Below are 12,298 nucleotides of genomic sequence, written 5' to 3' on the forward strand. Positions count from 1 at the left end.
ATTTAGCTTTGTTTTCATCCTATAAAAAAACTTACTGTTTAACAAGAAACCTGAACCATGCTGCAACTTAGTATTTTTACCAGACATAAACCATTACCAAAGATAAAACATCATCTGTCAGAAAAATCCTTGGTATGACTGGGTCCATACCTCAGACCTTTTTGTATACCATTGTCATCAGGTAACAGAAATAAGAAAGGATACATCAATACATATATGAGTCACATTACTATTATGACCACCCATATATGACAGTCATAGGCTGTGGTCTGTAAGACATCATACACTACTGTGGAGGATGTGTAACCCTGCCTGCTACATCAACATATACCTTTTTACTATTGTGAGAAAAAGGAACAGCATTTGTGCACCGCCGCCGTCAGTGTCAGCCAGTTTGCCTTGGCATACGGAGCTCCATCGCAGTCTTTAACACTGGTAGCATGCCGCGACAGCGTGGGCGTGAACCGTATGTGCAGTTGACGGACTTTGAGTGAGGGTGTATAATGGGCATGGGGGAGGCCGGGTGGACGTACCGCCGAATTGTTCAACACGTGGGGCGTGAGGTCTCCTCAGTACATCGATGTTGTCGCCAGTGGTCAGCGGAAGGTGCACGTGCCCGTCGACCTGGGACCGGACCGCAGCGACGCACGGATGCACGCCAAGACCGTAGGATCCTACGCAGTGCCGTAGGGGAGAGCACCGCCACTTCCCAACAAATTAGGGACACTGTTGCTCCTGGGGTATTGGCGAGGACCATTCGCAACCATCTCCATGAAGCTGGGCTACGGTCCCGCACACCGTTAGGCTGTCTTCCGCTCACGCCCCAACATCGTGCAGCCCGCCTCCAGTGGTGTCGCAAAAGGAGTGAATGGAGGGACGAATGGAGACGTGTCGTCTTCAGCGATGAGAGTCGCTTCTACCTTGGTGCCAATGATGGTCGTATGCGTGTTTGGCGCCGTGCAGGTGAGCGCCACAATCAGGACTGCATACGACTGAGGTACACAGGGCCAACATCTGGCATCATGGTGTGGGGAGCGATCTCCTACACTGGCCGTACACCTCTGGTGATCGTCGAGGGGACACTGAATAGTGCACGGTACATCCAAACCGTCATCGAACCCATCGTTCTACCATTCCTAGACCGGCAAGGGAACTTGCTGTTCCAACAGGACAATGCACGTCCGCATGTATCCCGTGCCACCCAACGTGCTCTAGAAGGTGTAAGTCAACTACCCTGGCCAGCAAGATCTCCGGATCTGTCCCCCATTGAGCATGTTTGGGACTGGATGAAGCGTCGTCTCATGCGGTCTGCACGTCCAGCACGAACGCTGGTCCAACTGAGGCGCCAGGTGGAAATGGCATGGCAAGCCGTTCCACAGGACTACATCCAGCATCTCTACGATCGTCTCCATGGGAGAATAGCAGCCTGCATTGCTGCGAAAGGTGGATATACACTGTACTAGTGCCGACATTGTGCATGCTCTGTTGCCTGTGTCTATGTGCCTGTGGTTCTGTCAGTGTGATCATGTGATGTATCTGACCCCAGGAATGTGTCAATAAAGTTTCCCCTTCCTGGGACAATGAATTCACGGTGTTCTTATTTCAATTTCCAGGAGTGTAGTTTGGACAAGAAGAGAATAGAAGCTTTCAAAATGTGGTGCTACAAAAGAATGCTGAAGATTAGATGGGTAGATCACATAACTAATGAGGAGGTATTGAATAGAATTGGGGAGAAGAGAAGTTTGTGGCAGAACTTGACTAGAAGAAGGGATCAGTAGGTAGGACATGTTCTGAGGCATCAAGGGATCACCAATTTAGTAATGGAGGGCAACGTGGAGGGTAAAAATCGTAGAGGGATACCAAGGGATGAATACACTAAGCAGATTCAGAACTTAGAACTACTTAAACCTAACTAACCTAAGGACATCACACACATCCATGCCCGGGGCAAGATTCGAACCTGCGACCGTAGCAGTCGCACGGTTCCGGACTGAGCGCCTAGAACCGCTAGACCACCGCGGCCGGCGGAGAGCTGCATCAAACCAGTCTCAGGACTGAAGAGCACAACAACAACATGTGGCTCTGAAGCAAACTGCTCATCACTATTCTTTATGACAATAAAGGTGAATAAATATGGGTAGTGATATCGAAAATGGTGTCTGCTGTTGGCCAATGTCCCCAATGAGCCCCATTGTCCATAACATGGATGCTGGCATGTAAGGTGAGAAACAATAGACAACACACACATCTCAATAATTACTGAAAATGTATGTTAGCAGTGGTGATGTAATGCTATGGTGATTGTTTTGTGGTACTTTCAAGCACCATGCTTTCATGTAGCCATTACTGATAAGATTGTTACAATCATTTGTAGCCAAACATTCCCTAATAAACATTCCCAACATCATTTTAAATGTACAACCTTCCATGCAGTTACCTGAGGTGGTGGATCCATGAAATGAAACTGCAACAAATCTTGAACACCAAGAGATTTTAAAAGCAACACTGTATTTGCAAGGTTGGTCCTCTGGATCTCTGGGACAGTTGTAACAAGCAGTTCATCTTTATACTGCCTTTCTGTATATAACCTAAAACAACAAGCATGCAATATAAATAATGAAGTAGCAAAAAATTAAATCAGTCAAAAGGTAATGCAATTTGCTAAAGAAAGTCATTCAATGTGAAACAAATGCGAGAGTATTGCACTCAGCAGAAAAAGGAGCCACTATGCATATGTTAGAAGAAATACATGTACTCACACACACACACACACACACACACACACACACACACACACACACACAGTTCCCCTGACTATACACTTAAAGAGCAGACTGAATTGGCTAATACTCCTTTTCTGAAAAACTTCCAGAAATTACAGAATGAGTCATAAGTCAGTTAGTCAAAAACCTGTTCAGTGCAATAGCACTAAATAAATGAAAATACAGATTTATTATCAAGAAAGAAAAACATATACAGTTCAATGAAACTACAGAAGATGCTCAAAGTGGTTTCTATGCTGTTACAAGCAAACATTGCATCTTTTCAACACGATTTACAAATTTTGTAGCGAATCTTTACGGATTGTACATTTTCAACTTCTCATTGGATTCCTTCCTTCAAATACTTAATATCACTAACCTTAATCGAATAAACCTCATTTTTTAGTATATCCCAGACTGAAAAATCCATGACGTAATATGTGGGGATTGTGGAGGTCATTCAATACTATGCTCTCTGCCAATCCATTAGTCAAAACTTTCATTCAGAAAGTCCTTCAGAATAACTCAACAATGCGGAGTTGCTCTATCTTGTTGCCATATCAACTTTTCCTTAACTGGCTGCAGATATTTAAAAAAGTGGACTATTTTCCAGTTCTGATTACACTTTTTGATGGATATCTATGTAATTCATAAAATTGACACTATCGTTAAAAAAGAAGGCTCTATTATCTGACTCCTGAAAATCCCTGTCCATACATTCATGCCAGGGGAGTTTAATTTTGTCTCCATTACCAGCTGGATTCAAAATGGTTCAAATGGCTCTGAGCACTATGGGACTTATCATCTGAGGTCATCAGTCCCCTAGAACTTAGAACTACTTAAGCCTAGCTAACCTAAGGACATCACACACATCCATGCCCGAGGCAGGATTTGAACCTGCGACCGGAGACTGAAGCGCCTAGAACCTCTCAGCCACACCAGCTGGCTTACCAGATGGGGATTTGTAGGATCTCAGTAGGTACTGTTGTGTCTGTTCACTCTGCCATTTGCCTTCAAAGTCACTTTACATCTCCACAGAATGCTTTCATAATACTGTATTTCATTCTATTCTTTGTTTCTCTGGCAACAAAAAAACAACTGTCAACTGTGTTACAGGTACTGTGCACTAGTCAGGTTCACAACTCACTACCACTACACACAGAACAAAGTCTATGGTTTGCTAGTGACAATTAACTTATGGCCCACCCCGTACTATCCACACGCCAATATAAACAATGTTTCTGCACTTCCCTTAAGATCAAGTTACAAATTTTATAATATTGTACGTATCTACTAAACTCAATAATCTTCATGTCACTAAATATGAATAAATTTTAATACACTGTCATCACAGTAACAGTAATCTACAGCTATATTTAGATATGTAGTCAGCAAGCCATTGTACAGTACATGACGGAAGGTACCACTACTAGTCACTTTCTTTCCTGTTCAAACCATGAATAGAGTGAGGGAAAAACAGCTGTCTATAAGCCTCTGTATAAGTCCTAATCTTTCTCATCTTATCTTCGAGGTCCTTGCAAAAAATGTATGTCAATGGCAATAGAATTGATCTGCAATCGACTTCTAAAGCCAGTTCCATAAATTTCTGCAATAGTGCCTCATGAAGAGAGAATCGTCCCCTGTTCATGGATTCCCATTTGAGTTCATGAAGCATTTTAGTAATACTTAATCTACTGGAAATAAATCCAACAGGCCACCTCACGATTGCTTCGATGTCTTCCTTTAATCTGACCTAGTGGGGATTTCAAACACTTGTGCAGTACCCAATAATGAATTGCACTAGCATTTATGCCGTCTCCTTTCTAGATAAGCTACACTTTCCCAAAACTCTCTCAATAAAATGAAGTTGAGCATTCGCCTTCCTGACTACCAACCTGATGTGTTCATTCCATTTCATATTGTTCTGCAATATTATGCCTCGATATTTAAATGATGTGATGCTGTCAAGCAACAAAATACTAATGCTGTATTCAAACAATACAGAATTATTTATCTATTCCTCCACATTAACTTAAATTCTTATAAGTTTGCAGCAAGCTTTCATCCATCACGCCAACTAGAAATTCTGTCTGTTATCTTGTACCCTCCTAGCCTTTCAACGATGACACCTTTCCATCCACCAAAACATCGTCAGAAAACAGCCACCAACTGCTGTTCACCCTGTCTGCCAGATCATTTTATATAGAACAGTCCTATTACAATTTCCTGGACACTTTTGATGATACCCTTGCCTCTGACAAGTACTCGCCATTGAGGACAACATACTGGGTTCTATTACTTAAAACGTCTTCAAGCCATTCACGTATCAGGGAAGCTAATCCGTAAGCTTAGACTTTTGTCAAAAGTCTGCAGTGAGGCACCACATCAAACTCTTTCCAGAAATCTATGAATGCTTTGTAGGGTGTCAGGTGAGAAAAGGCCAAGCTGAGATTTGCATGAGTGATGCTTTCCAAATCCTTGCTGATTTGTGGACAGAAGCTTATCTGTCTCAAGAAAATTTATTACATTTGGATCAGAATGTGTTCAACAATTATGCAGCAAACTGATTTGAAGGATATTGGCCTGTAATTATGTGGGTCCATTCTTTTACCTTTCTTTTATATAGGAGTCACCTGCACTTTTTTCCAGTTGCTTGAGACTTCGCACTGGGTGAGACATTTGCAATAAATGCAAGCTATGTAACAGATCAATGATGCAGAGTAGTCTCAGTAAAACTGAATGCGAATTCTGGACCTGTTGACACATTTGGTTTCAACTCTTTCACTTGCTCTTCTACACCAGGAATGCCTATTACTATGTCCCTCATGTGGGAGTCTGTATGGCAGTCAAACAATGCTATGTCTGTATGATCCTCCTGTGTGAATGATTTCTAAAACACGAAGTATAAAATTTCAGCTTTCCTTTTATTGCCACACCAGACTGGTTGAGAGTAACAGGATAAGTCTTCACTCTGCTTAATCGCTTTCTACATCTACATCTACATTTATACTCTGCAAGCCACCCAACAGTGTGTGGCAGAGGGCCACTGTCATTGCCTCCCTTTCTTGTTCCAGCCGCGTATGGTTCGCGGGAATAACAACTACCGGAAAGCCTCCGTGCGTGCTCGAATCTCTCTAATTTTACATTCGTGATCTCCTCGGGAGGTATAAGTAGGGGGAAGCAATATATTTGATACCTCATCCAGACATACCAACAATTAAAGGGAACAGCCATGGGTACCAGGATAGCCCCCTCGTACGCCAATCTAATCATGGATCGCTTAGAGGAAGCCGCCTTGGTTACCCAGGCATGCCAACCCAAAGTTTGGTACAGATTTATTGATGACGTCTTCATGATCTGGACTCACAGTGAAGAAGAACTCCAAAATTTCCTCTCCAACCTCAACTCCTATGGTTCCATCAGATTCACCTGGTTCTACTCCAAATCCCATGCCACTTTCCTTGACATTGACCTCCATCTGTCCAATGGCCAGCTTCACTCATCCGTCCATATCAAACCCACCAACAAGCAACAGTACCTCCATTATGACAGCTGCCACCCATTCCACATCAAACAGTCCCTTCCCTACAGCCTAGGTCTTCATGGCAAACGAACCTGCTCCAGTCCTGAATCCCTGAACCATTACACCAACAACCTGAAAACAGCTTTCACATCCTGCAACTACCCTCCCGACCTGGTACAGAAGCAAATAACCAGAGCCACTTCCTCATCCCCTCAAACCCAGAACCTCCCACAGAAGAACCATAAAAGTGCCCCACTTGTGACAGGATACTTTCTGGGACTGGATCAGACTCTGAATGTGGCTCTCCAGCAGGGATACGACTTCCTCAAATACTGCCCTGAAATGAGATCCATCCTTCTTGAAATCCTCCCCACTCCACCAAGAGTGTCTTTCCGCCTTCTACCTAACCTTCGTAACCTCTTAGTTCATCCCTATGAAATCCCCAAGCCACCTTCTCTAAACTCTGGTTCCCACCCTTGTAACCACCCCCGGTGTAAAACCTGTCCCATGCATCCTCGCACCACCACCTATTCCAGTCCTGTAACCCGGAAGGTGTACATGATCAACGGCAGAGCCACGTGTGAAAACACCCACTTGATTTACCAACTGACCTGCCTACACAGTGAAGCTTTCTATGTGGGAATGACCAGCAACAAACTGTCCATTCGCATGAATGGACACAGGCAGACAGTGTTTGTTGGTAATGAGGATCACCCTGTGGCTAAACATGCCTTGGTGCACGGCCAGCACATCTTGGCACAGTGTTACACCATCCAGGTTATCTGGATACTTCCCACTAACACCAACCTGTCAGAACTCCGGAGATGGGAACTTGCCCCTCAGTATATCCTCTCTTCTCGTTACCCGCCAGGCCTGAACCTATGCTAATTTCAAGGTGCCGCCGCTCATACTTCACCTGTCTTTCAACAACATCTTTGCCTCTGTACTTCCACCTCGGCTGACATCTCTGCCCAAACTCTTTGCCTTTACAAATGTCTGCTTGTGTCTGTGTATGTGCGGATAGATATATGTGTATGTGTGTGTGTGTGTGTGTACCTGTCCTTTTTTCCCCTTAAGGTAAGTCTTTCCGCTTCCGGGATGGTAATGACTCCTTACCCTCTCCCTTAAAACCCACATCCTTTCGTCTTTCCCTCTTTCCTGAAGAAGCAACCATTGGTTGCGAAAGCTTGAATTTTGTGTGTATGTTTGTGTATCTATCGACCTGCCAGCACTTTTGTTTGGTAAGTCACATCAACTTTGTTTTTAGATATATATTTCCCACGTGGTATCAAAAATTCCAAGACTTACCAAGCGGGAAAGCACCGGTAGATAGGCACAATGAATAAAACATACAAACACACACACAGAATTTCGAGCTTTCGCAACCGGCGGCTGCTTCGTCAGGAAAGAGGGAAGGAACAGGAAAGATGAAAGGATGTGGGTTTTAAGGGAGAGGGTAAGGAGTCATTCCAATCCCGGGAGCGGAAAGACTTACCTTAGGGGGAGAAAAGGATAGGTATATACTCGCGCGCGCGCGCGCACACACACACACACACACACACACACACACACACACACGCACGCACGCACGCACGCATATCCATCCATACATACACAGAATCCATGTTGATACCTACAGAGTAGATTCTGGGTTTCCAGAAATGACATGATATGCTAACAGAAAACATGTTCTAAAATTCTACAACAGATCGATGTCAGAGATATTGGCCTATAGTTTTGCGCATCTGCTTGATGACCCTTCTTGAAAACTGTGCTCTTTTCCAATGATTTGGAACCTTCAGTTCCTCTAGAGACTTGCGGCACACGGCTGTTAGAAGGGGCAAGTCCTTTCGTGTACTCTGTGTAGAATCGAATTGGTATCCCATCAGGTCCAGTGGACTTTCCTCTGTTGAGTGGTTTTAGTTGCTTTTCTATTCCTTGGACACTTATTTCGATGTCAGCCATCTTTTCGTTCGTGCGAAGATTTAGAGAAGGAACTGCAGTGCTGTCTTCCTCTGTGAAACAGCTTTGGAAAAAGGAGTTTAGTATTTCAGCTTTACGCATGTCATCCTCTATTTCAATGCCATCATCATCCCAGAGTGTCTGGACATGCTGTTTCGAGCCACTTACTGATTTAACGTAAGACCAGAACTTCCTAGGATTTTCTGTGAAGTCGGTACATAGAATTTTACTTTCGAATTCACTGAACGCTTCAAGCACAGCCCTCCTTACGCTAACTTTCGCATCATTTAGCTTCAGTTTGTCTGAGAGGTTATGGCTGCGTTTAAACTTGCAGTGAAGCTCTCTTTGCTTTCGCAGTAGTTTCCTAACTTTGTTGTTGAACCACAGTTGGTTTTTCCCGTCCCTCACGGTTTTACTCGGCTTTATGTATGACCAGAATTTTCTAGGGTTGTCAGCAAGGTCTTTGCTATGGTAAAACAGTGGAAGTAGTTGAATGCTTCAAACATTGATCTTTTGCATGCACAAATTTCTACTTACTTTTGCCTGTGTCATTTGTCTGTACGATTTTGGACCGAGAGTATGACATTTTCTCTATCTGATTAATAAACTATAGCGGGTCCTTTCCACCTTTAATACACTTAGATGCCACTTACATTTTCAGTGTGCAATTAACAATCAGTTTAAACTTTGCCTATAATTCCTCTATGTCCATAATTTTGGAACTAAATGAAATGCCATATCTTTGTAATGTATCTTTGTATTGCAGCATCTTTTACATTCTTGTACTTCGCAAACTCTTTGTATTTTCTTTCATATGTTGAGAGTCAAAACATATGGAGCACAGAGGAAATTTGTTTTGTGACCAAATGAAACTGTTTAACAATGCAAACCAACACGTGCGATTGTGAAAATGCAACCAACATTATGAATACGATTCATCAGAGGAAAACCAATTTGTGGCTGGTTGCTTTACACTACCAACAACTTAAATCAACAATATTATTTAATTTTTTTAGCAATACTGAGCATGAAAAATTGATAAAATTGAAGCTTAACAGACAAAACAGCAGCCTCATAAAGAATCCTGTTTGTAATGATAAGGACCAACTGGAGAAAGCCCCAGGATGGAAAAGTAATATAGCACCTCCCAGCTAAGGGAGCCAAACATTGTTACGGACAGCTGTATGGAACCCAAGAACAATATTACAATTTTTTGTGGTGCTATGCACAATCTGATCAGAGTGGAGAGAACTGTAGGCATTGGGGAGTACTTAGGAACATAAACAAGACTGATATGCATGTGGTGAAGCTGCATTCTAACAGAACTCTGCTGTGCATCCATCTTTATTACATGTTTGAAACTGCAATCACTTCCTATGGCAACTCACCAGTAAATAAATGCACTACATGTTTTGATGAAAGCATGAAAACTGTCTGATAATGAGCTGTATAAATTTCAAAGTAGTGATGGTACTTTTCATTTACTTTGAATTACAGTGAAGATAGAATACTTATCCATATAAATATAATTGAGAATATACAGGTCACTATACAAGTCTGCAATATGATTTGATGAAATGACATACTGTTATATCATATGTAAATGAATTATTTCTGTGTATGTACTGCTGTTTTAATGTCATAAACATTATAGGCGGAAGAATATAAAAATAATTTTAAGTATACCCTTGAAATTAAGGGGACATGCTTGCAAGCCATGGCTTATCAATTATTCACTGTACTGACTGGTACAACTATTCTTTAATGAAACAAAATATCAATCTCTCTCTGAAAATGATTGTACTGTCTAAATTTCTTCCTCCACATATAAATCTACACGAGATTTTTGGTTCTCAGAGAATAAGCTAAGAAATATTTCAAACAGGTCTGTACAAAAAAAAAACAGTGCACAGGAGCAAACCAGTTAGCTATTTGGCAAATTGTTTGGTCAAGTAAAGAACAATCTCTTTACCTTGAACAACTTAATTTATGAAAATTGATTTTTTTTATTGGTGTGGTGGTAGCGACAGTCTTCAGTCCAGAGACTGGTTGGATGCAGCTCTCCATGCTACTCTATCCTCTGTAAGCTTCTTCATGTGTAACAACTGCAAACTACATCTGGTTGGATGCAGCTCTCCATGCTACTCTATCCTCTGTAAGCTTCTTCATGTGTGAGTAACAACTGCAAACTACATCCTTCTGAATCTGCTTAGTGTATTCATCTCTTGGTCTCCCTCTACAATTTTTACCCTCCACACTTCCCTCTGGTACTAAATTGGTGATCCCTTGATGCCTCAGAATGTGTCCTACCTAAAGATCCCTTCTTCTAGTCAAATTATGCCAGAAATTCCTCATTTCCCCAATTCTATTCAGTACCTCCTCATTAGTTACGTGATCTACCCATCTAATCTTCAGCATTCTTCTGTAGCGCCACATTTCAGAAGTTTCTATTCTCTTCTTGTCTGAACTATTTAACATTCATACAAACACCTTAAGAAAGTTTTTCCTGATACTTAAATCTATACTTGACGTTAACAAATTTCTCTTCTTCAGAAATGCTTTTCTTGCCATAGCCAGTCTACATTTTATATCCTCTCTACTTTGACCATCATCAGTTATTTTGCTTCTCAAACAGCAAAACTCATCTACTACTTTAAGTGTTCCTTTTCCTAATCTAATTCCTTTGGCATTGCCTGATTTCATTCAACTACATTACACTATCCTTGTTTTGCTTTTGTTGATGTTCATCTTATATCCTCCTATCAAGACACTGTCCATTCCATTCAATTATTCTTCCAGGTCCTTTGCTGTATCTGACAGAATTACAATGTCATCAGTAAACCTCAAAGATTCTTTTGTTTCCTTTACTGCTTGCTCAATATACAGATTGAATAACAATGGGGATAGGCTATAACCCTGTCACACTCCCTTCCCAATCACTGCTTCCCTTTGATACCCCTCGACTCTTATAACTGCCATCTGGTTTCTGGACAAATTGTAAACAGCCTTTCGCTCCCTTCAGAATTTGAAAGAGAGTATTCCAGTCAACATTGTCAAAAGCTTTCTCTAAGCCAACAAATGCTACAAATGTAGGTTTGCCTTTCCTTAATCTATTTTCTAAGATAAGTCATAGGGTCAGTATTGCCTCACATGTTCCAACATTTCTACAGAATCCAAACTGATCTTTCCCAAGGGCAGATTCTACCAGTTTTCCCATTTGTATGTAAAGAATTCAGGTTAGTATTTTGTAGCCATGACTTATTAAACTGACAGTTCGGTAATTTTCACACCTGTCAACATCTGATTTCTTTGGGATTAGAATTATTATATTCTTCTTGAATTGTGAGGGTACTTTACCTGTCTCGCACATCCTGCTCACCAGATGGCAGAGTTTTGTCATGGCTGGCTCTCCTGAGGCTATCAGTAGTTCTAATGGAATGGTGTCTACTACTGGAGCCTTATTTCGACACAGGTGTTTCAGAGCTCTGTCAAACTCTTCACGCAGTATCGTATCTCCCATTTCATCTTCATCTACATCCTCTTCTATTTCCATAATTGCCCTTGTATAGACCCTCTATATAATCCTTCCACTTTTCTGCTTACCCTTCTTTGCTTAGGACTGGTTTTCCATCTGAGCTCTTGATACTCACACAGGTGGTTCTCTTTTCTCCACAGTTCTCTTCAATTTTCCTGTATGCAGCATGTATCTTACCCATAGTGACATGTACCACTGCATCATCGTGTTTGTCTTCTAGCCATCCCTGCTTAGCCATTTTGCACTTCCGTCAATATCATTTTTGAGATGTTTGTATCCTTTTTGCCTGCTTCATTTTTATATTCTCTCCTTTCATCAATTAAGCTCAATATCTCGTCTGTTAAACAAGGATTTATACTACTCTCGCCTTTTTCCCTACTTGATCTTCTGGTGCCTTCACTATTTCATCTCCCAAAGCTATCTATTCTTTTTCTCTCTGAAACTCTCTACAACCTGGTTCTTTCAGTTTAGCCAGATCCCATCTCCTTAAATTACTATCTTTTTGCAATTTCTTCA

At 41.7% G+C, this 12,298-nt stretch overlaps 1 protein-coding gene across 1 annotated transcript in view; it reads right to left on the reverse strand.

The window, feature by feature from the left end:
- The window catches only part of LOC126356240 (pre-mRNA-splicing factor ATP-dependent RNA helicase PRP16), a 202,213-nt gene that overhangs the window by 50,325 nt on the left and 139,590 nt on the right, over positions 1 to 12,298 (reverse strand). The window contains exon 15 of the mRNA XM_050007065.1: positions 2,438 to 2,588. Within this exon, the coding sequence (XP_049863022.1) occupies positions 2,438 to 2,588 (151 nt within the window). The remainder of the gene's footprint in view (positions 1 to 2,437; positions 2,589 to 12,298) is intronic.

Source organism: Schistocerca gregaria, chromosome 3, assembly GCF_023897955.1.
Source record: "Schistocerca gregaria isolate iqSchGreg1 chromosome 3, iqSchGreg1.2, whole genome shotgun sequence".
Taxonomy (NCBI): Eukaryota; Metazoa; Arthropoda; class Insecta; order Orthoptera; family Acrididae; genus Schistocerca; species Schistocerca gregaria.